The sequence below is a fragment of the Oryctolagus cuniculus genome, chromosome 17 (genome assembly GCF_964237555.1).
Source record: "Oryctolagus cuniculus chromosome 17, mOryCun1.1, whole genome shotgun sequence".
Lineage (NCBI taxonomy): Eukaryota > Metazoa > Chordata > Mammalia > Lagomorpha > Leporidae > Oryctolagus > Oryctolagus cuniculus.
This window is the reverse complement of record NC_091448.1, coordinates 65,871,959-65,898,105: the sequence shown is the minus strand read 5'-3', so window position 1 is coordinate 65,898,105 and position 26,147 is coordinate 65,871,959. Positions and strand designations below refer to the sequence as shown.

Here is a 26,147-nt window from a genome sequence, read left to right as displayed (position 1 = left end):
CACAAGCACTTGGGCCTTCCTCCACTGCACTCCCGGGCCACAGCAGAGAGCTGGCCTGGAAGAGGAGCAGCCAGGACTCGAACCGGCACCCATATGGGATGCCAGCACTGAAGGCGGCGGCTTTACCCTCTACACCACAGCGCCAGCCCCAGGGCACTGTGTCTTGGGCCTTAAGTTCTGGCAATGCTGAGCTGGAAGGCAGGGGTGGAGGAGAATCTTTTCCCTGCCAAGGGCCGCTTGGATGCTGATCACATCATTCATGGGCCACAGGAAACAATCAGCTGAAACGTTAGCCTCTCTGGATCTATTGAGTATGGAGGTTCACCTGCGGTGGTCTTGGTAGGACCAGAGCAAATGATTTTTGTGGGCATTATATGGCCCGTGGGCCAGATGCTTTGGGAATGCTTTGGGGGTGTTGGTTAGAATCCCATCCCATCCATCCATCTACAATTTCCAGCCAAGCACTGGTCTAGATGCTAGGATACTGCAGTGAACAAAATGGAAAACAAAACAAATCCCTGCCTATTCCAGGGAGAGGCAAGCAATGAGTAACAAACAAGAGAAAATAAACAGTATGTATTACATAAGAAGAAACCAGGGTTTGGAAAGATAGAGCACCGGGGAGTTGGGAGTGGAGGGGAATGGAACTGTAGACGGGGGCGGGCGAGAACAGGCCTTCCTACGGCCTCACTGAGAGGGTGGTGGCCGGGCCAGGCCTGAAGAAAGTTGGAGAGGGGCCGGCGCCGCGGCTCACTAGGCTAATCCTCCGCCTTGTGGCGCCGGCACACCGGGTTCTAGTCCCGGTCGGGGCGCCGGATTCTGTCCCAGTTGCCCCTCTTCCAGGCCAGCTCTCTGCTGTGGCCAGGGAGTGCAGTGGAGGATGGCCCAAATGCTTGGCCCTGCACCCCATGGGAGACCAGGAAAAGCACCTGGCTCCTGCCTTTGGATCAGCGCGGTGCGCCGGTCGTAACATGCCAGCCGCGGCAGCCATTGGAGGGTGAACCAACGGCAAAGGAAGACCTTTCTCTCTGTCTCTCTCTCTCACTGTCCACTCTGCCTGTCAAAAAAAAAAAAGTTGGAGAGGAAAACCCTGGGTGGCAGGGTGAGAAACCGCGGGAGGCCGGAGTATAGTCTTGACACAGGCTGTTCTGGGGTCTTTTAGACCCCAGCCCACTTGTCCCTTCTTCCATGTCCTCCATGTCTGGGCTGTCACTTTGCAGCACGAGAGGACGTCCTCTCTCACCCCCTCCGCTGCACTGTCTCAGCGGCCCCGCCTCCTCCCTGGCCACTGAAAGACTCCGCCCCTTCCGGGAGGATTGAGCCTCCTGTCCCCACAGGCGCTAGGAAGTTCTCTGGACCGGGTTTTGGTTCTCAGGCAGCGGGTCAAGCCCCGACTTGCTCCTCCTGCCGCCTCTCCTCTTCCTGGATTCCAGGAGGGAGGAGAGGCCGACCCTGGGCACCCTGATCTAGTAACTCCCAGCGGTCAGGGCAGCCGCTAGGACTAACCCTCCCCAGGGCCCCCCTCCCACGGTCCACCCCTCCCCAATCCAGAAAAACGTCTGAATCTCACTGGGTCAGATCTTGTACCACATCCATGTTTGCTTGGCCTGCAAGGGTCTCCCTTGACCTCCCCAGACAGGGGGCTTTTCCTCATAAGCAGAGACACACACGCTGGGATGTCGGGTGGGTTCTGGGGCCCACCACTCTCCAGCCGTTGGCAACGGTGGATGGGGCCGGGGCCCCACGCCACACCACCAGCTATGAGCAGCTTATGTGCCCACCGACAGCCAGGTCATCAGGAGAGCTTGTCGGGGGGTGCGGGCTCTGGCAGGAGGTGGGATTGGGTGGCTGGGGGGGGGCGGTGATGAGCCCCCTGCACACACCCCCAGCAGCCTCGTGTGGAGTCAGCTGCCTGCACCCTCAGGGAGCGTCCTCCGCTCACCCTCACTGCCTGTCTGTGAGCTTGCGGCTTGCGTAACCAACCCCCTGCTGGGAGCGCCCAAGCCCTTCTCACTCTGCTGAGTGGCGCAGAGATCACCTTCCAGAACGGTCCCTCAAAGCTGGGGTCTACCCCGGTTTGGGCTGGAAAGCGGGCATGACCTCGCTATCGGGTAGGAGTAGGGAATTCGTCCCACACCCAAGTTCACGTGCTGGAAACTTAATCCCCAACGCGGCAGTGTTGAGCGGGGCAGGGTGGGGGCTCACGACTGGACAGCTATCATACTCTGGGGTGGGATCCACAGGCTCGCTTGCCCTTCTGTCTCCCCTACCGTGGGGTGACCTGGATGAAGGCCCCCTGACCTCCCAGGGCTCCTGGGCTCTAAGAAACAAATCTGCAGCTACATAAGCTATCCGGCTTCAGGTACCATCCCAGCAGCACAGACAGGAACTTTATCACCCGTGGAGAACACTCAGAGCCCAAGGGCCTCTTATCACGGTCAAGGTCACCTGGAGACTCCAGAGCCCCCCCCCCACTCCCGCCCCTGCCTGCCGGGAATGTTGGCGGAAACAAACAAGACACAGTACAGACAACGAGACGGTGTCCTCGACAACCAGGAAAGAAATCTCTTTAATATCTCGCAGACGTTAAGACGGATACAGCTGGAAAAAAAAAAACAAAAAAAAACCAAAAAACGGAAAACCCTCCATCCGACCCTGCGCGGGCCGCAGAGTCACAACGCGAGAACTCACAGCCTCGCCGGATCTCTGGTGTGGAATTCTGGGCACTGATCTGGAAGGAGTGACACCCTGAGAATAGCACAGAGACTCTTGGGGTGCACGGGGACAAGCCCGAGAGTCCTGGGCTGATGGGGGCGGGGAGGGGTGTGGGAGCGAGGGCAGCCGCTCCGGGGTCCCGCTGCGTGCAGCCCAGCCACGCACCTGTTGCTCGCGTGCACAGCACCACGGCTGCCTTGCAAGGGAGCAGGAGACCCGCACCTGCATCTGTTTATTGCTTTCTGTGGCCACCTGTCACCTAGATGCTGAGACCCTGCAACACAGGAGCCCAGGGGTGCCATGGGCAAGGGGTGGGGGGGAGACAGCAGGGGCAGGTTTGTACCCCAGGGCTGCTCCAGCTGTGTAGGCCTGTGATCACACCCCCGCCCCCTTCGGAGCCTAAGTCTTATTCTTTGTCCAACAGACCTAGCAGCTGGCAGCTCCAGGAACAGCTGGGAGAGAGAACTGAGGGTGGCCTTGACCCTACCTAGGAGGAAAAAAAAGTCCCTAGGCAAGGGCCTGCGCTGACCTGGCCTGTGGCGGCATCCAGGCTGCTGGGCCAGGGATGGGCAAGTGGGGGGTGGGGGCTGGGATCTGATGCTGCCGCACCCCATGCTCTCACCTGGAAGGCGAGGCCACTTCCGCTCCAGGTTAAATAGAACCACAGCAGGACACCTGCCGAGCACGCCTGCTCCTTGGTCACACCCCAGAGCTCCCTAGCTGTTAAAAGTGCGGTGACAGCTGTCAGAGTGAGACCGGGCCCGCACATGGACCTCCACGCCCGCCCCTCCCCCAGCTCCGGCCCTGGAGTTGGCGGCGAGCCATGCCCCTTCCAGACAGGCATCACGCAATGAACAGGTGCAGAGAGCAGCCGGGGCCCACGGCAGGTCCTGAGTAGAAAGGCACGCAAGTCCTCACCTGTTCCCACCGGCCGAGGAGGAGCAGTGTCCAACCTTGTGCCCCTGCCCCTGCCGAGGGTCTCGTCCCAGCCGTGCACTGGCCCCCAGTGACCAGAGGGCTCCTGGGGCGTCTCGGGCCGGGGCGGGGTGCGGGTGAGGCTGGGACGCCAGAGGGGATGGGATAGCACCAGAGGACAGGCCAGCCATGGCCGTCAGGATATGTTGGCTGAGGGGTGGATGGGAGCGGGGAGGGTCTCCCCTGCGGGACCCCAAGGCCCGTTGGTCAAGTACTGGGAGCACAGTCACCTGTTAGGGGACACAGTGTAGGTCAGGTGGCTCCTGGCTACTCCTCGCCAGGTCACTGTGCCACAGGCATTGGGGAGTCTGTGCAGTGTGTGTGTGTGGGGGGGACGGGGGTGATCCCAGCGAGGGACCCCCTCCCGAGCCCGTGGCCTGCTCTCTCCTTGACCTGCTTGGTTGGGAGGGCACATGGGACAGCGGAGCGGGCCTCCTGCAGCCCTGGGTGACACGGGCTAGGGACGACAACCACTGCTAGTCCGTAGCGCTGTGCGTGTGTGCGCATGCTCAGACTGGTGAGAGAGCGCCCGTGCACACGTGGCTGGGATGGGGACCAAGGAGAGCAGGGGTCTCAGCGCCAGCACTGGGTACAGAAAGGGTGGAGACCCTGGGACCTGAGAAAACCAACAGAAACGCCCCCCCCTTGCCCATAGGAGGGCCGAGGCCACTCTCCCCCTGCCCCACCTCCAAGCCCCAAGGTATCCTTGGGCCCCACAGCCGCCTGAGCTCAGCCCCTGGAGCTGGCTCCTGGTGGACGGGCCGGTGGGGGCGGGGACCTCCATGCCCCGCGTGTTCGCATGTGTGCGTGCGTGCATGTGCGTGTGTGAGTGTGCGCGGCTGAGCCTGGGCTGGCGCTCAGTCCCGGCTCTCCTTGGCTCTTAAACAGCGTCCGTGGGCGCTGGCTCTGGCCGCGCGGCACCTGCCGGGACACAGGATTCTGGGAAGGCGGGGGTGGGCGTGGGCGTGGGATGGAGTGGTGGTGAGCGCTGGTGGCAGCCGGGGCGCGGCGTGACCGCCCTCGGAAGTTGGCACGCGAGGTTTCTTATTGCTCCTTTTGACTTCAGGGGATGCCTTCCTGGTTCGAGCACGGACAAGACAGCCCCGAGGGGAGGGGGTGGTCACAGAAGGCGGGACCCAGGCCGCCCCAGGGTGGGGGATTGAGGGTGGGGGTGGGGCCCTGCGCGACGGCGCTGGCGGCAGGCTGGGGTCCGCGGGCCACTGGGAGCCTTGGACGCCCCTCGGCCCTGCTCCCAGGCACGTCGCCCATCCTCAGCCAGCCGCCTCCGGGAGCCTGACTGGGGGCCCGTGGACGCACGCCCCCGCCCACCCCGCAGGGACAACTCAGTCTGTGCCCGCCCCTGGCGCGGTCACGGCTGCAGGCGCTCCAAGTACTGCGGCAGGGGGTTCTCCTTGACGTACTTCTGGATGTACCAGCACGTGAGGTGAGCTTTCAGGTTCTCCTCCACCACGAAGTCCAGGGCAGCCTGGGGCCAGGGAGGGGGAAAGGGGGGGGCAGTCAGACCCCGCAGCGGACATCCCAGGGCCTGTGCCGTCATGGTCTCACAAAAGATGACGCCAGCCCTCGCCTTCACAGGTACAAGCCCGCAGGCACTACCTCACTCCAGAGCCGCCCTGGGGCGGAGCAGAGGCCAGGGTGGGTGGGCAGAGGCCGGGGCCAGCTTGGAGGGCCATTCTCTGCTACAGCAATTCCCCTTGTCAAGCTGGAGCCGGCTATCCACGTGGCTAGGGTGGGATGAGCCTGTTTGTGTGAACACCTCCCACCCCCGCTCTCCAAAGTTTTTCTGAGCACCTGCTACCTGCCAGGGACTAGGGTCCTAGGATGGGAACGGGTGGCCCAGAACGCTCTTGCCCACACAGAGGTGTGAGGTGACCCTAGTGGGATCACCTGTGCTAGGGGCCTGCAGAACAGAAGCCCTGACCCAGAACAGCCGCTGGCAACCCTGGGAGAAGCCGAGGAGCGTACCCCCTTACCTTGGCCAGGTGCTTGGCGATGCCTCGGCCGCGGTAGGCATCGGGGACCTCGGTGTGCTGCAGGTCCACGATCCGCTTGCCCACATACTCGTAGAGCAGGACAGCCCGGTCATGGCAGCCTGGGCAGTGGGGGTGGGGCGGGGGGAGAAACAGGTGCACTTAGGGATGCCTGAGACCGGAGGCACTCAGGTGCCCCAGGTGTTGGGAGCCATACAGCTGCTGGAGTTGGATCCTGAGCAAACCTCTCCACACCCAGGCTCTGTGACCGTCAGTGGGGTGAGCGGCAATGCCCCTGCCCCTGCCCCCTGCCGCCTTTCGCCCCCCCCCCCCCGCCCACCCGGTGCATGCCTCGGCTACTCCCATCAGTGGCAGCTGCCCCACCTGAGCCCCCTCCCAAGGTCTGAGAGGCCCAGTGCAGGCCACCAGCAGGGCAACTCCAGGAGATTGGGACGAGGCAGAGGTGCGGCAGCAGAGTCCACGCTGACCTGGCACTGGCCCATGAAGCCAGGGCAGACAGGTGCCCACGCCTCCTCGCCAGGCCTGTGAGAACTGCAGCTCACTTGTCTCCACCCCTACCACGTTCCCAGGGGAGAAACACGGAATGGGAGTCCCCTAACCACATCCTCACTGCCCCGACTACCCACCCCTCCACCCATGCCCCTGCCCACCATCTATTAACCCACCTGCTCCCCCACCCTTCAGTCCACTCATGCATCCAACCATCCATCCAACCATTCACCGACCCATCCATCCATTCAACCATCCATCTACCCATACATCAAGTCACCCATGTATCCATACAGCAAGTCATCCACCCACCCACCCACCCATTCATTCACCTCCCGTCCTTCCACACATCCATCCATCCATTCATGAACACATCTATCCATCCAACCACCTGACCACTCATCTGTTAACCTATCTACTCATCCACCCTTTGATCCACTCATGCACCCAACCACCCACCTACCCATGCATGCATGCATCTGTTCATCAATTCAACCATCCACCCACCCATTCATACCCATCAATTCAACCATCCATCTACCCATTCATACTCCCATTCATTCACCTGCCCACCATTCATCTGTCCATTCATCTATCCACTGACCCATTCACTAACAGATCCAGCCAGCCACCCACCCATTCATTGACCTATAGATCCACTCTAGCCCAGCCACCCACCCACTCACCAACCCATACACTTGCTCATCAAGCCATGCCTTACTTCTGTCCACTCTAAATCCACACATCCACCCACCAAACGGTTACTGAACACAGAGAGGGCTTTAGGTACCGGGACAAAGCAACAAACAAGCCAATTAAGAAGTCCTGGTTTCCTGAAACTGACACGGAGGGGGTCAAGGCAGTGAACAAACAAAGCAAGCAGGCAGGGATGGAGCAGCAGTGTCAGGAGTCCTGGGTGGTGGACAGAGACAGGAAGGAGGAGAGGGTGGAGGTCACGTGACGTCTGAGGGACCGGTGTCGTAGGCAGAGGGATCGGCCAGTGCAAAGGCTCTGAGGTGCGATATGGCTGAGCCGGAACACGCGCATTACGGTACATGCAACGTGTGTGGGTCTCTGCTCCCACGTGAGCCCAGCGAGACGTGCTTAGGGACTCCTCTCAGGGTGGCACGTTCGGTCCCCGTCCTCCACTTTCCTACAAATGTCTTGTGATAGGGACAGCAAGAGGGGCTGGGGTGGCTGGAATGGACAGGGGGAGGCTGGGAGAGCCGAGGGCAGGGCGGAAGCAGGAGCTGGGAGCCACAGGAGGGTCCTCCGTGGAGGAGGCACGGGGATGACTTGTGACTTCCCAGGATCCGTCTGGCTGCAGAGAGATGAGCAGGCTGGGGCAGGGGCAGTGACCGCAGAGGGTGGAGGCAGCAGGGGGGCTGACGGCTGACCTGGGCGTGGTCAACCAGAGAAACAAGAGTCCAGGGTAACACCAAGGTCTCATGTCCAGCAGTCGCAAACGCAATGAATAACCCGGGAAGGGCCGTGAAGCCAGCAGGAGAGCACCTGTGAGCTGAGGGGTAAACAGGGAGCCCGCAGTGGCTGGGGGGAAGAGCCAGGTAAGCACAGGCTGAGGGCATGGCCTGTGCAAAGGCCCTGGGGTTGGGAGACCCAATTCTCTGGCCCTGAAAGGGCTGCCTCTATTTCAGAAGCAAACCTTATTTTCATTGTCCTGACTCCCAAGCACTGGAGAACCTCCTCCCAAATGTTTCTTGGGCCCCCAGGTCCTGGCCATGGCAGGAGGAAGACTGACAGGGACACCAGAACAGGGCCCAGCCCAGGGAGGGTGCTTTCTGTTCCCCCAGCGCCTCCCATCTTCCCCCCAAAGCTCCAGGAGGTGACGGTCTCCTCCTCTGTGTCCAGTGAGGACGCTGAGGCCACGCGGCCTGGTCTCATGGTGGGTCCAAGAGGAAGCGGCATCCAGACCCGACCCACGTTCTCGACGTCCCTTCTCTGCCCCATGCTCTCAGGCCCCCTGGCACCAGTGTCTCCCAGTCGTGGGGCCTGATGACCACTCTGTGGATCGTGCCTACTGTGTTTGGCCGTGGCCCAAGCCATGGCCTCCGCTGCTGCCTGCCCTGGCCACTTGGCACAGGCCTTGGGCCTAGGCTCTGCACCTGTCAGGGTTAATCCAGCCAGCAAACACTGGGACACTGTTCTGGCCCTGACCTGGTCACCCAGGGAGCTGCCTGGCCACACAGTGGGGACCTCTCTGGAGCAAGGACCTGCAGAGATCCCAGGGCAGATCTGGAGACGGGCAGCCTGGGTGGTGGGAATGGCATGTGCAAAGGCCCTGGGGTAGGCTGATGAAAGAACAGCAAAGGAGGCCAGGGTGGTTAGGCGGGAATGAGTGTGTGTAGGGTATGTGTGTGTGTGTCAGGTCAGGGGGTCTCCTACAAATAGTCCTGACTCCCACAGCTCCATTCACACCTGGACAGGGAAACTGAGGACCAGAGGGGCTGGGGGCTGGGGGGGTCTTGTCCGTGCTTCTGGTCCCTGTGGTCCCTGGAGACGGCTGAACATGGCCACGCCAAGCTGGAGGCCCCGTAGCTCCCCTGAACTTGCTGATTTTGCATTGGGCGCTAAGCCCCAGCGACGTCCCCGGGGGAGTCGGGCACTGCCTCCCAGGGACGTCCCCGGGTGTGCCCAGGACCACGGGGCGGGGAACCCTTCCTTTGTCGCTCCAGGTGAGCCCCAGTGTCACTTCCCCAGAGGCTTCCTCAGCCCGGTGTGGGGTCAGGGCGTCCACAGATGAGCAGACTGAGGCAGGGGCCCGGCCAGAACCAGGTCTCAGGGAGTGGAGGCGTGCGACCACCCACAAGCAGGTGCAGGAGCAGGTGTGGGGGGAGGGCCTCTCTGGGCTGCCTGCAGGTGCACAGCTTGGTTTGGGGGGGGGACGCGGGTGGCTTAGGGGTGGCCACAGGCCACTCCCTGCAGGGCCATGGCCTGACGTGGCCTGACACAGCCAGCAGGCAGGCAGGCAGGACCAGCGGGAAGGGACTCCCAGCCCCAGCCCTCACTGAGCATGCTGGGATCTCAGCCCTGACTGGGGGGAGGGGGAGGAGGAAGACTGCCGGAGGGATCATGGGGAGGGGGCGGGGCCACAGCCTGCAGGTGACAGCCCTCCTCTGATGGAGGCGGGACCTCTCTTCAGGCTCAGCCACCTCTCTTGCCTTTGTTTTCCTGGCTGTAGAATGGAAAGCTGCCCCTTACAGAGCAGACCTGGGGTCAGTCAACCCTGTGCTCAACTGCTCGGACCTGTGCAGTAGCCACCTTCCAGCTCCATCCTGCCCGCCGTAGTCTTGCTTCCTGCGCAGCCTCTGCTCAGGACCTTCCTGGGAGCCCGTGTCACCCAGAGCCAAGGCCAGGTTCCCCGGGGTTCACACCTGTGAGCCCTGCACCATCTGTGCCCTCCACGGCCCAATCTCCTCTCTCCGTGCCTCCATCTCCTGCTGCTCTGAGCACCACAGGGCCTTTGCGCTTGCTGCTCCCTCCACCTGGACCACTCCCCTGCTGTTGCTCTGTTTCTCACCGTCTTCCGGGACCCCTGCGCCCTGCCACATTCTCCCCACCTAGCCCCCGGGGTCCTGGTTTTCCAAGACACATTCGACAATTCGCTCCATCTGCTGTCCCCTGGAACCTCCCCACTCCCCCAGCACCTAGAAGAGCAGTGCTCAGCACATCCTTGGGGCATGCGATCTCGGTTTTCCCACATGGGAGGGGCAAAGTCCCAGGGCAAGTCCCTGCACGTCTCCTTTGGGAACCAGGAGAGGGGTTTCCGGTGTCTCTCCAGGGATACAGCAAGTGCTCAATAAATGCAGCTGCTCAAACATCTTCCCTCATCCAGACACAGAGCTCGCAGGAAGAGAATCAGCCTAGCTCTGCCACCGGGGACAGCCAGGACACGGACACACACACACACACAGACACCCAGAGCCACAGGGACAAGGCCCTTCCTCCCCTGCAGGGTTCCAAGGAGGCCAGATGCAAACAACACACTGGTTCCCCAAACACCCAGCTTCCGCCCTGCCAGGAGGCAGGTCCCAGAAAGAGGCAAGATGGGAACTGTGGCTGGGCAGACCTGCAGGGCTGTCCTGTGGTCCGGCTGGAAGCCGTGGCTTGACCCGGTGCCCAGCACAGCCCAAATGCGGGTGGGCCTGGTGCCCAGCACAGCCCAAATGGGGCTGGGGGGGGGTGTCCTGCGGGGCGGCTGGGCCCCTCCTGACCTTGGCCAACCTGGGTCAAGCGCGGGTGGGGGCCAACTCCAACTCATTAGCCCCAACTGACTAGCTGACTTGAGACAAGTGTCTCCTTTACCTGGGCCTTTGCCTTCCTGGCTCAGAAATGGGTACAGTAACCCTTGGGAGCTCTCCTCGCTGGAACAGCCTTGGGGGGCGTTGGGGGGGGGGCGTACAGGGAGGGCCTGGTCCCGGAATCCTAATTCTGTCTGCCCCTAGAGAGAGGGCGGGTGTGGGCTGGTATAAAAGTTCTCTCCAGGAAACTGCTGCCACGCGCAGCACCAGCCCGGATCCTGGACGGACAACGCTCCCCGGGGGTGCTGGGGGAGAAACTAAGGCACGGGGGGCGGGGCGAGGCACCCAGCCCAAACCTCAGAGCCGCTGGGGCAGGGGCAGGCCGGTGGGGGCGGTCAGCCCCAGTGCGCCCCCGGAGACGCCAAGACGGCCCGGCCCGGCCCGGGGCAGGTGCGGGGCGCGCGGCCAAGGCCGGGGACCCGCGCGCGCCCCCACCCCCTCCCCGGCCCCGGCCCCGGCCCACCCCGCGCGGCCGCGACGCCTCTCCCCCGGGGCTGCGCAAACAAAAGGCGGGGGCGCGCGGCGCGTTACCGTTGAGCCGGACGGTGAACTGGCGGCGCTGCCGGTCGTGCTCCACGCGGATGGGGCAGCCCTGCTCCAGCGCGCCCGGCGGCGCGGCGGCGGCGGCGGCGGCGGCGGCGGTGGCGGTGGCCGCCGAGTGCGCCATCTGCGCGCGGGCCGCGGGCGCGGGCGGCGGCGGGGCGGCTGCGGGGCGGCGGCGGGGCGGCGGGGCGGCCGGGGGCGCGCGGGCGGCGGCCACACACACGCACAAAAAAGAGACGGCGGGGGGCGTCGGGGCCGCGGGGTCTCTGTGTCTGAGTGTCTGTGTGTCGGGGAGGGGGGCGGCCAGGAAATCAGCTGTGCGGTCACGTGCGGCGCGCAGCCAATGGGCGCGCGGCCTTTTTGTTTTGATACATTCCTGTCGGCTCTTAAAGGGGCCGCGCGCCTCGCGGGCCGCGTGCCGCTCGCAGCCCCAAACAAAACAACGCGCCGGCTGCTCCCCCACCTCGCGCGCTTTCTTAAAATAAATAAATAAATAAAATAAATATGGACACCCTCCCCCACCCCAACTTGGAGGGAAATTCTGATCGTCCTCCAAGGCAGCCAGCATTTATTTATTAGGCGCCTGCTGTATGCACCCAAGTTCTCAGGAGTCTGGGGCCGGCAGGGGCGCGTGGCGCCATTTTGCCCAGGGAGCCCTGGAGGTAGGGGGCTTTATTTCAGCCCTGCCACTCAGCGCAGGCGTCTGCTGGTACTTTCTTGGGCACCCTTGTCGTGAGCGAACATTTATCGCCACCTTGTTGTTTTATGGATGCCTGTTCCGGAGAGGGTCTCTGTAGACCTGGACATGGAGGTGACATGGTGGTCAGCACACCAGGGGGACCCCTGCATCCCATATGACGGCACCTGGCAGGGAGCTCCAGCTCCTGCTAGTGCCTGGAGGGGTAGGTGGTTGGTTTATTTTATTTTATTTATTTATTTATTTATTTTTGACAGGCAGAGTGGACAGGGAGAGAGAGACAGAGAGAAAGGTCTTCCTTTTGCCGTTGGTTCACCCTCCAATGGTCGCCACGGCCAGCGCGCTGCGGCGGGTGCACTGTGCCTATCTGAAGGCTGGAGCCAGGTGCTTATCCTGGTCTCCCATGGGGTGCAGGGCCCAAGCACTTGGGCCATCCTCCACTGCACTCCCTGGCCACAGCAGAGCTGGCCTGGAAGAGGGGCAACCGGGACAGAATCCGGCGCCCCGACCGGGAATAGAACCCGGTGTGCCGGTGCCGCAAGGCGGAGAATTAGCCTAGTGAGCCGCGGCGCCGGCCAGGTGGTTGGTTTAAAAACCCCGTGGGCGACCCGGGTGGCTCGTAGCTCATGGGTGGCTCCTGGGCTGGATTCCCAGTCTTCTGACTGGGGTGCGTTTAGTCTTGGCGGAGACCCCAGATCCGTGCCCGCGGTGGCCCCCATTGTGCCTCCCTCAGCCCCCAATTCTGAGTGTGGTGGGGATGGGGAGACCAAACACTACACTGGTTTCTCCGCCTCTGGGCTTTTGCACCTGCCCAAACAACACCTCCTCTGGGGAGCCCTCCTCCCTGCAGTCATAGTCATTTATTTATACATCTATCCCCAGCTGGCCTGGATTCTCTCTGATTAGTTTCTGCCAGGGCCCCATGTGCCAGGCTCAGATAAGAGCCAGGAGCTTCCTGCCTCTGGTTCCCTTCCCCCCACCACCTTTTTTTTTTTTTTTTTTTTTTTTTTTTTAAGAGAGAGAGGCAGCTTCCATCTGCTGGTTTACCCCCACCCCCCAATGGCCACAAAAGCCAGGGCTGAGCCAGGGGAATCTGGGAGCCAGAGACTCCATCCTGGTCTCCCAGGTGGACAGCACGGGCCCAGCTGGAGCTGGGACTCCAGTCCAGGTGCTGTGATGTGGGATGCAGGGGTCCCGGTGGGCATCTTAACCGCCAAGCCAAACGCCTCCCCACCCGCGGCTGTGCGTGTCTCTTCCTTCTGGGGGCCTCCCCGCTCTGCAGAGACCCTCTCTGGAACAAGAGTCAGTAAAAGCATAAAGTGGCGATTAATGTTTGCCCATGACAAAGCGGCGATGAGTTGTTTGCCTGGTCTCTTAGGACACCTTGGGGAGGGGGTGCTGAGTGAAGGCGGGGCCTGGCGGGGCCGTGTGGAGAACAGGTCGCCGATACTGGGTATCATTTCTTCACTTGGTCATTAATTCACAGAGCAGATAGTGAGTGCCTCGTGTGTGCCGGGAAACAGGACAGGCAGGGACACCGTCGCAATGCCCTTCGGGAGCTTGGCAAAGACAGCAACACAGATCAGTGACCTGGAGGGAGGGTCAGCAGGGGCGGGAGTGGCCTGGGACCCACAGGAGAGACCACAGTGGGCACGGGAGGAGGGGGAGGGAGTTAGGAGGTGGAGCTGGGAAGACAGCCAGTGTAAAGGCCCTGGTGTGGGTTTAGGGACTCTGAGAGAGCCCATGTGACAGGTGCACGGAGTGTCTGGGGGCGGCGCCGGCGGGGGAGCTGTGGGTCCCTGGGTGAGACAGCCATGGAAGACTCGGGTGGGGGTGGGGTGTAGGGGGTTGGGGGGCACGCGTTTAGTGTTGTGCCGCTTGCTTGTTTTTTAGTATCTGGAAGATCACCCACAAGGGTCAGTAAAAGGGAGCAGCATGTGTCTGTCACACGGCAGAGGTTTGGCTTTTGCTGGAGGCGATTTAAGGTGGTGTTTGTGCTGCTGCAGGGCAGAACTTCCTCCTTTGGGACCTCAGTTGAGGCCACTGCTGGGGATGCCTGCCCCTCTCTGGAGCGCTTGCCTTCAGTCTCACCTTCTGTTCCCATCTCATGGGCTCCCTGGGAGGCATCGAGTGGTGGCTCAAGTCCCTGGGCCCCTGGCACCCACGTGGGAGACCAGGATGAAGCTGCTGGCTCCTGGCTTTGGCCTGGCCCAGCCCTGGCTGTTGCAGATATTTGAGGCGTGAACCAGCGGATGGAAGATCTCTCTCTCCGCTCTCTCTGTTACACTGCCTTTCAAATAAAAGGATATATAAATTAAAACTTTATAAAAAAGATCTGATAATTGAAATTTAAAAATTCCTCCTGTCAGCATATTGTTCTGTAAATCTTTTTTTTTTTTTTTAATTTATTTGGAAGGCTGAGTTACAGAAAGGCAGAGGCAGAGACAGAGAGAAAGAGAGAGAGGTCTTCCATCCGCTGGTTCACTCCCCAGATGGCCGCAACATCTGTAGCTGAGCCATTCCGAAGCCAGGAGCCAGGAGCTTCTTCTGGGTCTCCCACGTGGGTGCAGGGGCCCAAGGACCTGGGCCATCTTCTACTGCTTTCCCAGGCCATAGCAGAGAGCTGATCTGAAGTGGGCAGTTGGGATTAGAACCGGCGCCCATATGGGATGCTGGCACTGCAGCCATACCTGCTACGCCACAGTACTGACCCTGCAAATCTTTTTTAAAAATATTTATTTATTTGATTTGGAAGGCAGAGTCTCTCTCTCTCTCTCTCTCTCTCTCTCTCTCTCTCTCTCACACACACACACACATACATACACACACACCGGGGTGGGGGGGACCTCCATGTACTGGCTCACTCCTCAAATGGTTACAACTGCCTAGGCAGAGCCAGGAGAGCTTCATTTGGGTCTCCCACATGAGTGCAGGCGACCAAGCACTTGGCCCATCCTCCACTGCTTTCTCAGGCTATGAGTAGAGAGCTGGATCAGAAGAGGAGCAGCCGGGACTCGAACTGGTGCCTGTATGGGATGCCAGTGCCACAGGCAGAGGGCGGCTCAACCTACCACACCACAATGCCAGCCCCCATTTGGTGAGTTTTGACAAATGCATCTGATTACACAGCCCACCCATACTGAATTATAAAGTAGTATATGCATTCGATATGGCGCCAGTTCAAATCCTGCTGCTCTACTTTGGATCCAGCTCCCTTGCTGATGGCCTGGGAAAGCACTGGAAGATGGCCCAAGCCCTTGGGCCCCTGCACTTGGGGAAGACGCTCTTGGCTCCTGGCTTCTGCCTGGCCCAGCCCCAGCTGTTTCGGCCATTTAGGGAGTGAACCAGTGGATGGAAAATCAATTTCTCTGTCTCTGTCTCTGTCTCTCTCTTTCTCTCTCTCCATCTCTCCCTCCCTCTGTCTGTGACACTATCTCTCAAATAAATGATTCTTTTTGAAAAAAAAAAAAAATTAAGGCAGTTCATCCCCCAGGTCCCCAGCCCCTCCTTAGCCCGCCCGCCCGGTACTCTGTCCCTGTGGCTTTGTCTTTCTTTTTTCTTTCTTTCTTTTCTTTTTTCTTTCTTTCTTTCTTTTTTTTTTTTTTGACAGGCAGAGTGAACAGTGAGAGAGAGATAGAGAGGAAGGTCTTCCTTTTGCCGTTGCTTCACCCTCCAATGGCCGCCACGGCCGGCACACCACGCTGATCCGATGGCAGGAGCCAGGTGCTTCTCCTGGTCTCCCATGGGGTGCAGGGCCCAAGCACTTGGGCCATCCTCCACTGCACTCCTGGGCCACAGCAGAGAGCTGGCCTGGAAGAGGGGCAACCGGGACAGAATCCGGCGCCCCGACCAGGACTAGAACCCGGTGTGCCGGCGCTGCAAGGTGGAGGATTAGCCTATTGAGCCGTGGCGCCGGCTCTGTGGCTTTGTCTTTCTGAGTGTCCCAAGCAGGGGACTCGTGCAGCCTATACAGCCCCCCCAGACCGGACACCTGCCCCCCATAGTGGCTGCAGCACCAAGCCGATCCACACTCTGCTCCCTGCGTTGCGGGACTCGGGGAGTATTTGAGGGTCTGGGTTTTTGAGGACCCCCTGCCCATAATGTGGGGGCAGTGGGCGTTCTCTCCACCCCAGTGGCAGTGCTCTGGGTCCCGAGCATGGAGTCCCGTCCTTGGGTCACACAGCTGCCAGGCAGGGGGCAGGGGGCGTGTGTGTGATTCAAACCCCGCCCCTCCTGTTCTGTCCCCAGGGGTGGGTCTCTGGGGGTGCTGTGACCTCCACTGTGGAGCCTGGGACTTGGGATCCTAACAGCATCCCCGGTCCCTGGGGATCCCAGCCTGGAGCAGGTGGCTCCCCCATTGCAGGGGGAGGGGCTGGGGTGCCTGCCGGTGTTTAGGGACAGATCTAGGATTTGACCCTGAGACTTTGGCTCTGCACCCTCAGGCCTCGGTTTCCTCATCACTCAGTCAGTCACTCACACATTCACTCCTTCATTAATTCACTCCTTCATTTGCGCATTCATTCACTCACGTGTTTGTCTGATGTTTACTGAGCAACCAGTGTGTGTCTCAAATTCTGGGAGCACAGCAGTGAGTGAGGCAGACAAAACTCCTGCTCTAGTTTGACGACAACTGTAGGACAATTGTGGGGTCTGGAGCTGTGGTGCAGTGGGTAAATCCACCACCTGGAACGCTGGCATCTACATGGGCACCGCTTTGAGTCCTGGCTGCTCCACTTCTGATCCAGCTTCCTGCTGATGCGCTTGGGAACGAAGGTGGCGCAAGTGCTTGGGCCCCTGCACCCATGTGGGAGACCCAGATGGAGTTCCAGGCTCCTGGATTCAACTTGGCCAGACTTGGTTATTGTGGTCATCTGAGGAGTGAACCAGCAGATGAAAGATTTCTCCCTCCCTCTCTCTCTCTATATATATATATATGTGTGTGTGTGTGTGTGTGTGTGTGTAACTCTGACTTTCAAATAAATAAAATAATCTTAATAAATAATAAACCTGCAAGTCACGAGTTAATGGCACTTCATGATGAGCGTGGAACCTCGTCCAGTTGTGAGGTTTAGAAGGTGGACCCGGGCGGACTTTAGGTCGCTGAGGCGTGTCCTCTGCCCTGGGACTGTGGCTCTCCAAGGAGGATGGCCCTGGGGAGCTCTGGCCACTGGCTCGCCCCATAACCCTTCCTCTGCACACACCTCACCCCTCTCAGAGCCTGGACCCATGGGGCTGCCTGACCTTGGCCTTGAACTCTACAGCTGTGAGCTCAGCTATCTCACAGCAGTGATGAGCTGACAGCCGCTCTACACACAAGCAGGACTAATGAGAGGCAGGCGTTTGACTCAGCCATAAAGACGCCTGCATTCTGTATTGGAGCGCCTGGGTTCCGGTCCTGGCTCTGATTCCCAGCCCCAGCTCCCTGGGAGGCAGCTGCAATGGCTCAAGTAACTGGGTCCCTGTCAACCATGTGGGGGACCTGGATGGACTTCCTGGCTCCTGGCTTCCACTTTGCCCAGTTCCTGCCTTTGCAGGCGTTTTGGGGAGTGGACCAGCCAATGGGAGCTCTGTCTGTCTGTCCGTCTGTCTGTATCTCTCAGTCACATTTATTGTTTGATAGCCTGTGTATCCCCACCCCCCAAACTTGTTGTTATACAAGAAAGCACAGAATCGTCTTTTGATGCAATTCGATTGGGTAATATATTCATGTTCCAGCCAGCACCACAGCTCACTAGGCTAATCCTTCGCCTGCGGCGCCGGTACCTCTGGTTCTAGTCCTGGTTGGGGCGCCGGATTCTGTCCCAGTTGCTCCTCTTCCAGTCCAGCTCTCTGCTGTGGCCTGGGAAGGCAGCGGAGGATGGCCCAAGTGCTTGGGCCCTGCACCCGCATGGGAGACCAGGAGTAAGCACCTGGCTCCTGGCTTTGGATCAGCGCAGCACGCCGGCCGTAGCAGCCATCTGGGGGGTGAATCAACGGAAGGAAGACCTTTCTCTCTGCCTCTCTCTCTTACTGTCTAACTCTGCCTGTCAAATATATATATATATATATTCATGTTCTGAAGTCTGCCCCCTATGGCTGGCTCCCACCTGCCTGGCTCTCCTCTCTCACAGGGAAACCTGTTTCTCACTCCTTCTTCCAGGGTTCCCCACACATGAACACAAGGAAGCGCAAGGGAGCTTTCTCCCCTCGTGCCAACTTGGTCTCCCCCAAAGCTAGAGTGGGATGTCACAGTTTCTCTGGGAGACGTCTACCTTTGCCTAGTGAGGTGGCCTTGCCCTTCCGCAACTCAGTCATGGTTTCTCATTCAGCCATCTGTCCCCTGCCCCCCTGTGGCAGGGAAGGGAAACTGGAACATAACAAGGCGGGGCTGGGGGCTCCGTTTTCTTGGCTGACTTGTCACCTCCGTCCCAGTTCCCTGGGCTGTTGTAGCTGAGTGAGATTCTGGGATTGACCCACTTTACAGAGGGAGGAAACTGAAGACTTGCCCGAGCTAGAGTCCAGCTGGCCAGGGCACCAAGCTGGCCAGGGCACCACCCCTTCCTCTCCCCCCGTCCCTCCCCCCCCAGCTCTGGGTCAGCAGGTCTGGCGTGGCCACTGCTGTTGCTGTGTGATTCCTGGGGATGCACCTGGCCCTCCTCTGAGCTCCACAGGTGCGGGTTGACGAGGTGACCTGTGGGAAGACCCCTGCCCTGCTGCCCTACACGTGGACAGTTGTATCACATGTCCCTCTGCCCCTGTAGTCTCTCCAGTCCCAGAGCTGCCTGGCTGCTACCTCCTCCAACACAACAACAGCACAGGTCATGGTGCTGTCTAGGTTTGTGACCCTGAAGAATGGCTTGTGGGCATCCTTTTCTCTGCTCTCCTATTGGCAAACTCCTATTTGTTCTCTGAAGCCCAGACCAGATGCTCTTCCCTCTGCAAAACTTTCCCCAACTTCCCCTAACTCGAACCCCCAAGTTGGGTCAGCCCCACCCCACAGCTCTGCAGCTGAGTATCTTCGTTATGCAGGTGCGAGTCTTTCCGCCCTATCACTTGGGAGGGAAGTGGCCTGGGCCATGCCACCCCATTTTACAGAATGACAAACTGAGACCAGCTTGCAACATTACAGCAAAGGCAGGGCAGGGTCTGAAGAGTGGGCGCACCTGGGCCAGTCCCATCGTGGACTCAAGCACTTGGCCATCCCCTGCTGCCTTCCCAGGCATATTAGCAGGGAGCGGGATAGCAAGCAGAGAAACCAGGACTTGAACCAGTGCCCATACAGGGTGCCAGCACTATAGGCAGTAGCTTTACCTGCTAAGCCACAGCACCGGCCCCACAAACCCAGCCATTTAAGTGAACACTTTGATGCTGTGTAACAAGTGCCTGGCCACCAGCACAGTTGTCCTATAGAAGGCTTCTTTCACTCTCTCTCCCCAGCCCAAGTGCCATAAAGAGCCACCCAGGTGTTGTCTGTGTGTGTTGTTCTCTCCTTTTTTTTGTCACCAGTCCACTGATGGGCTAGAAGGCTCGCTCTGTTGGCAGGTGCATAGATGCTGGGGTTCTTACCAGGTCCTGCAAGCTGTGTCCAGGGGTGTGCATACGTGTGTGTGCATGCATGTGTGTGTGCTTTGAGCAGAATGGGTGAGTTGCAGGCAGGTGTGTATTGACTGTGCAAGAAACTGCCTGACTCTTTCGCGGGTGGCTGGAGCCCTCTGGATTTGCACAAGTTCTGCACATCCTCGCCACCCCCCAGAACTGCCCATCGTCTTAGTTCCCGGTGCCTGACAGGTGCGTGTGTTATCTCGCCGTGGCTTTAACGTCGGTCCCCGGGGTGACTCAGGGAGTCGAGCACCTCCCGTGAGCTCCTTTGCCACCTGCGCGTTTTGTGGCGGGGAAGTGTCTGGTCAGCTGTCTTGCACGCTTTTTATTGGGTTGTTTGTTTTCTTACTGTGCTGCTTTGGAATTCCTCATCTATTGCAGACATCCAGCCTCAATCTGTCATATGCTTTTTGCGAGAGTTCTCTCAGAGGGTTGTCTTCAGCATTAAATGACATCACAAACGCTCTGTAAGCAGGCACCCTTATCATTGTTATGGTCACTGTCCTTGTCTGATTACGCCACTGTGTCCTGGAGCTGGGACGAACTTCTCAGCCCAGGGCTGCCAAGTGGCACCTGCCCCTGAGCTTCCTCAGTGCCCCAAGCCACCACCCACGTGGGCTGGGCCTCCCTGCGCTGGTCTGGGTTGTCTGTTGTTTATAATATTCATTTATCAAACCCAGCCAGCTGGTTTCACCCATCTACGGGAGGGGAGTGAGAAGGAGGTTCTATGGGGTGGCCTCCCTGCCTCCCTGCCCCGCCCAAGGGACCAAGCCACAGCTCCCCAGCCCCTGGCCCAAGTGCAGAGCCTCAGCAGGCTGGGTGTCTGTGGGCAGCCAGGTCCTGACTCCTGTTCACCAGACAAAACAAAAAGGCTCAAAGAGGCGAGGTGGCCCAGAAGGGGTGGCACTGGGCTCTGGCTCGGGATCCGTGGCAGTGACACCAGTCACATCCATGTTCAGGCAGCTCCCACACATTGTCAGGCTTGTGGCAAATGACCAGAGCCAAACCGTGTGTACTGAGTCCCCCAAGGACGATCTCATGTTGTTGTCCCATTTTACAGGGGGAGGAAACTGAGGCCTGAGGACACCCAGTGACTCACTCAGTAAATTTGTGGCACAGCAGGATTCCAATCCAGGCCTTAGAGACTGAACCCCGCTCCCAGCTCTTTCCCTTCCCTGGAATCTGCCCCCCCAGATATGTGGCCCAACAGTTCTGGGGGCCAGCCAGGTGTGGTGTGTGCGCGTCAGGAGGAGGCCTCTGCTCCCTTGTCCTGGGATTGTCCCCTCTCCTTCCTGCTTTGAGTTCATCCTGGCCACACTGCTCTGTAGCTGGTCCCTGGTGCCCCATGCCTCCTGGGGCAAATGGGCTCTCAACTGCTCCAACATGGCCCTGGTATGCAGAGGGCAATTTGGCAAGCTCTGTGCATCCCAGGCTGTGTGGGCCCTTGGCCTCGCCACCTGCTCCCAGTGCTGCCTGCCCCGAGCCCCAGTGGGCTGTCATGCTTACCCAGATACCATCTGCAGTTGCGAGGGACCGGGGGCGAGCCAGACGTCTGTGTGCGGGCCTGGGCTAGGACAGCCCCTCCACGGAGCCCACACCCTGAGCTCACCCAGGTCCAATGAGGCCTCCTCCCCCCTCCCCGACTCTGGGGGCCTCAGGAGGGGGCTGGTGGGACCTGTGCCAGGCCCATTCAAATCCTCACCCTAACTGTTGACAGCCAGGACAATTCCAGCTCCCATTTCACAGATGAGTAAACTGAGCCTCAGGGCAGTCACATTCCACTTCCAAGGCTCGCAGGGGGAGCAGGAACTCAATCCCAGAGGCCTGGAAGGAGGATGGTGTCAGCAGAGGGGACCCGGGTCCTAGGAGACCCCTTGACCTGCACTGGGCTCACAACCCAGAGATACACCTGGCTTGGGCTGTGGGCTGTGAGGGCAGCACAGGGTGTGCAGGAGACCTGAGGAAGGAGCACAGGGAAGGCTTCCTGGAGGAGGGGCTGCTGGCGCGTGGCCTGTGAGGGCCCAGCCTTAGCTCACTGCCAAGCCCACACCCAGGGCTCTGCCTGGTTTTATCTTCGTGGTTGGCAGCTCCCACCTGCAATCCGCGGGAGGCTCCGAGCCTCCCCATCACCGTGGCCTCCTCCCCAGGCCTCCATCGCCTTCCCATCAAACACTGCGGGCTCAGAATCTTTCTCAGGTCCCGTTGGCACCCTCCATCCCCACCCGTCAGTGGGGAAGTGCCGCGGTGGTGGTGGTGGGGGTTTGCAAACAGTGAATTCGAGATGGGTGTGGTTGCAAGTTCAAGGTCATTCTTCCATTGTGAGGCTGGGGGGGGGGTCCCTTGGCTGCTTTTCTCCTTCTCCTGGGCCCACTGCCACACCCTGATTGTCTTTCAATGCACCTGGAACTAGCTCAGGCTGGAGCTACTGTCTGCCCCGCTCCTGGCAAAGAATGGGGCAGGACTGGAATCAGGGACCTTTTGCCAAAGCTCCCACTGCTCCCCTCAAACCACCACGCCCACCCAGCTCTTGCGCCTGTTTGAGTCAGGAGTCTTGGGTCACTAGTTGGGGTGGAAATCCTGGCTGTGAGGGAGGAGGATTTGTTTGGGTGATTCAGGAAGCCTGCAGGTCAGGGGTGGGATCTGAGTTGTAACAAATAGGCAGAACTGAAACATAGTATCATTGATGTTAAAATATTACATGGTTAATTATACTGATTGCATCACCATAGTCACATACTAAGCACTTGGGGCCATTGCTGGTAGTAAGTAAAGCTGCCGCCTGCTGTGCTGGCATCCCATAGGGGTGCTAGTGTGAGACCAGGCTGCTCCACTCCCCATCCAGCTCCCTGCTAACGCGCCTGGGAAAGCAACGGAAGATAGCTCAACTGCACCCACGTGGGAGACCCAGATGGAGCTCCTGGCTCCTGGCTTTGGCCTGGCGCAGCTCCGGCTGTTGTGGCCATTTGGGGAGTGAACCAGTGGATGGAAGACCTCTCTCTCTCTTTCTCTCTCTCTCTCCCTCCCTCCCTCCCTTTAATTCTGCCTTTCAAATGAACAAGTCTTTAAAAAAAAAAGATTTAAAAGAAGAAAAATGCAAGGTTCAACCAGCACTAAGGGCAAGTGGCAGGGGGAGACAGCCCACTCACACAGAAGACCCCATATTCAGGGTATGAGGCTGTGGGGGGCATAGCTCACTGCCCTTTGGGCCCGGCTGGGGCCAGGTGTACCAGGCGGGCTCCATCTTGTGGGGCCAGCTCAGCCCAGAAGGCCTGCCCCGAGGAATACCCTGGCTCAGGGCAGTGCAGGGGAGGCACCCCAGGACCTTCTGCCACCGGCCCAGCACATGGGTGCTCCTGGGTACCAGGGAGGACCTGCGCCTTCCCGGAAAGGATGGGTGGGTGAGCCTTTGACCGCGGCACTGGCGGCCTAGTGGGTGATGGGCCAGGGTGGCCCGTGAGCACCCCAAGGATGCAACCACTCTGTTTTTGCCCCAGGATACGGGGCCTCTGCTCTGCAGGGGGTGCCTGGGAACGCTCTCAGTCTTGCCTGGGCTACGCCCCGGGCCCAGGGCAGGCTGGGGGCACCATCCCGAGCTTCCCTCTCAGTCAGGGCTGCCACACCTGGAGACACGGCAGCCAGGGGTGGGACACGCGCTCTCCCAGCCTGCTTTGTGGCCAGGGAGTGCGCATGACTGAAGCAGCCAATCAGACACTTGCTTGGGCTGGGGGTGGGGTGGGGTAGGGTGGTGGTGGCCTGCTGTGGGTGTGGGGAGTGTGGCCAGCCGTGGGTGTCCAGCAGTGGGTGTGGCCAGGGTGTGGCCTGCGTGGGTGTGTCCAGCCATGGGTGTGCCCTGGGTGTGTCCTGCCATGGGTGTGGCCAGCCGTGGGTGTGGCTGGCTGGGGTGTGGCCAGCCATGGGTATGGTCTGGATGTGGCCTGCGTGGGTGTGGCCGCAGCCCAGGCAGTTTCCTCCACCCCAGTGTCTTCCTCCACCCTGCCACCCCGCACTGCACGGTGGCCTGTGGCTATCTTCCTAAATGTGTAGCCTGTAGGCGTTCGTGACTCCAGGGGTTCTGAAAATACTCTGCTTCTGCCCCCCCACCGCGTGGGCCACAGACCTCCCAACCCTGTCTGCCTCTGACACCTGCCCTCCCTCCCCCCACACTCCTGTACCTGTACCCGGTTTGACCCGACTTTTCACCTTTCCAAAGGCAGCGCCCACGTGCCGTGCTCAGGTCAGCCCGCGCTGTAGGCTGTGACAATGCTCGCACAGGTGGCTGCATGGAGGCTGTCTCGGCAGCACCCCGGGCCCTGGGCCAGCACCCACAGAGCGGCCTCCTCCATGCCCGGAGCTTCCCTTAGTCACGGGCCTCTGCTGCTACTGCTGTTGCTTTCTCTTTCTTCTTGATTGTCCACGGTGTCTGACTGAGGGTTCCCCGCCAGTGGAGCTCAGGGATTGAGCTGTTTGGGGTCTCCTTCCCCTCCTGCAAGCCCCTGACCTCACTTCAGCGCAGCTCTGGGAGGCTGCAATCTTGGCTATTGACCACCAGGTGGCCATGTCAACCTTGTCCCTGGCCGAGCACTGAGCTGGGTATGCTCTGGCTGCGTTTTCCTTGTTGTGTCCTTTGTTTTTCCAGGAGTTCATGATTGCCTTGCTTTCTGCTTGCATCAGGCTGGGCAATCAGTGTGTCCTGTCCGTTTGCATACCTTTGGTTGTGAGGAGCTGGAAGGCCTAACACATTTTCAGCTCAGCATCTCTCTGCCTCCCCTGCCCCTGCCCGTCCTCTTGTGCAGCTGATCCCATGAGGCAAACTCAGCACCACTTCAGAAGAAGCTGCCTGTATTTGCAGACCTTTGAGGGACTCTGCCATTGTGGGGAGGTAATCCCAGGCTTGGGGATGCCTGAAGGGAGACAGAGCACTGATAAAAATGGGTGGGTGACCTTGAAGGTGTGGCTGAGATGAGTGACTTGCTCAGGGTCACTTCTGGCTCTGATGGGACAACAGCACTTTGTGGGCAGCTGGTGGAAGCCAGCTCTGTCCAGGTGTGCTGCTGTGTCTTTTCTTCCTGGGGCTGCCTTGTGACCATGGGCACTCCATGGTGCAATATGGTAAGAAAGACCCCCACAGGCTCAGATCCCAGGGAACTAGCGCAAGCCATCCGGGATGAGCTCCAAGCACAGCAGGCTCGTCAAATTATCACGATGACTTGGGTAAAAATTTGGCTTCCTCCTGCCCGGCAGCAGGACCTGGGCAAGCTGTTCCAAGTCTTGGGCTCAAAGCCTAATGGGTAAGGTGAAGGTCTAGCCATACCGGCTTCACCAGGCCATCAAGTTGCCAGGAAGTGCCAAGACTGAGGCTGCTGGGACCCCAGGGAGCTTCTGTGTAGCCCACAGGGAGCGGGACAGGCTGGCCCTGAGAATACTGCCAGAGGCAAGGAGCTGGCTTCTTTCCAGGTGGCAGCTGTCTTGCTGAGAAGGGTGTGTGGCAGGAAGGGGTAGGGAGGGCCATCTTCACGAGACAGACCAGGATGTCAGTCATAGCTCTGCCACTAATGGCCCTGGGCACACTCCAGCACCTTTCTGAGCCACGCTGTTTTCTTCTTATTATTATTAGGTAAACGTACCTGAAAGCAATCAGATGCACCTTGTCGGGATGGCGTGAGTTTTCCTGTGTTCCACCAGTGTCTTCCAAGCACCTACTGTGTGCTCTGCAGCATAGTGGGTCCACAAGAGGAACTGATCCTTGGAAGAGGGGTGGGGAAGGTAGGGGAGGGGATTTCTGGCTGAGGGCGCAGCCTTTGCAAAGAGAGGCTCAAGGAAGCTTGGGCTGGGAGTGGCTGGACACGAGGGGGTGTGCGCGGTCGGCAGGGGCCCAGGCACCTGGAAGCTGAAGGGTGGGGGTGTTGGCTGGTCCTGGGTTCGGTGCTGCGGAGCATGGCTGTGCCAGGACTCACCACCAGAGGGCGCTGTGGGCCAGCAAGCCGTGGCGGCCCCTGCTGGTGGCAGAGTCAAGTACACAGCTGTGCGCAGCTGTTGCAGGTGTTTTGGGTCCACCACTGCACGCGTGCCCGTGCATGACCACACGCGTGCACCCTGTTGTGTGTGTGTGTGTGTGTGTGTGTGTGTGTGTGTGTGTGTGCCGGTGGGCTTGGGTACTGCGGCCAGCACATGGGGTTGAAACTGTGCAAGCCCATGAGAATCAGCAAGTTCAGGAGTGCATTTAGCTGAGAACTGGGACCGTGTGCCTGGTCTCTTTGAGACTCCCCTAGCAGCCATCCCCTCTCGGCCCCCAGCCTTGCACGTATCAGCTCCACCCCCCATGCCTGCAACACATCCCCTGCCTCCCCTGCTCTGCTCACCGGGCACCTCTTTGAAACGGGCGCTCCGCTTTGCCTGCCTTGCTGCTCCCACAGATCCAAGTCTGTGCAATGAATGCGGAATGAGCCGCCCGCCCGCATCCAGGCCTATGCCCTCTCTCCAGGCCTCTGTCAGCCCACGTCCCGCCCACCTCAACCTCAGTTTCCCGGTGCCTGCTTGGCACTGAAGGTGAGAGGCAGCCTGCCGTCACTCACCTTCTGGCTCTGAGTGGTCGTGGCACCCCTGGGCCTGGCCGTGCCACTGAGAGGCAGGAGGGCAGTGAGAGAAGAAGGACCGGGGGCCCCCAGCTCTCGCTCTCCCCAATCCTTGGCCTCCACCATTGCTTCTCTGCCTCGCAACCTCCTAACTGGTCCTCAGAGGAGCAGTCGCCAAGTCACCTCCTCCGAGGAGCCTTCCAGGACCCCACCCAGGTGGAGTCCAGCAGCTCATGCACCTGTTTAC

At 59.9% G+C, this 26,147-nt stretch overlaps 1 protein-coding gene across 1 annotated transcript; it reads right to left on the bottom strand.

The window, feature by feature from the left end:
* Window positions 1-2,542: 2,542 nt before the first annotated feature.
* On the bottom strand, window positions 2,543-11,379 carry NATD1 (N-acetyltransferase domain containing 1). The gene is made up of 3 exons (XM_051839772.2): window positions 11,042-11,379; window positions 5,685-5,803; window positions 2,543-5,176 (listed from the first exon to the last, which is right to left on the bottom strand). Exons 1-3 carry the CDS (start codon window positions 11,175-11,177, stop codon window positions 5,060-5,062), a joined length of 372 nt encoding a protein of 123 aa, XP_051695732.2. The 5' UTR covers window positions 11,178-11,379; the 3' UTR covers window positions 2,543-5,059.
* Between the last annotated feature and the right edge of the window lie 14,768 nt (window positions 11,380-26,147).

Excerpts from the sequence above, each read along its gene's own strand:
- NATD1 (XM_051839772.2), bottom strand. The coding sequence starts at position 11,177 with ATGGCGCACTCGGCGGCCACCGCCACCGCCGCCGCCGCCGCCGCCGCC. Across the intron at positions 5,804-11,041 it reads GTTCACCGTCCGGCTCAACG|GCTGCCATGACCGGGCTGTC; the intron begins GTAACGCGCCGC and ends CCCACTGCCCAG. Across the intron at positions 5,177-5,684 it reads TCGCCAAGCACCTGGCCAAG|GCTGCCCTGGACTTCGTGGT; the intron begins GTAAGGGGGTAC and ends CCCTGGCCCCAG.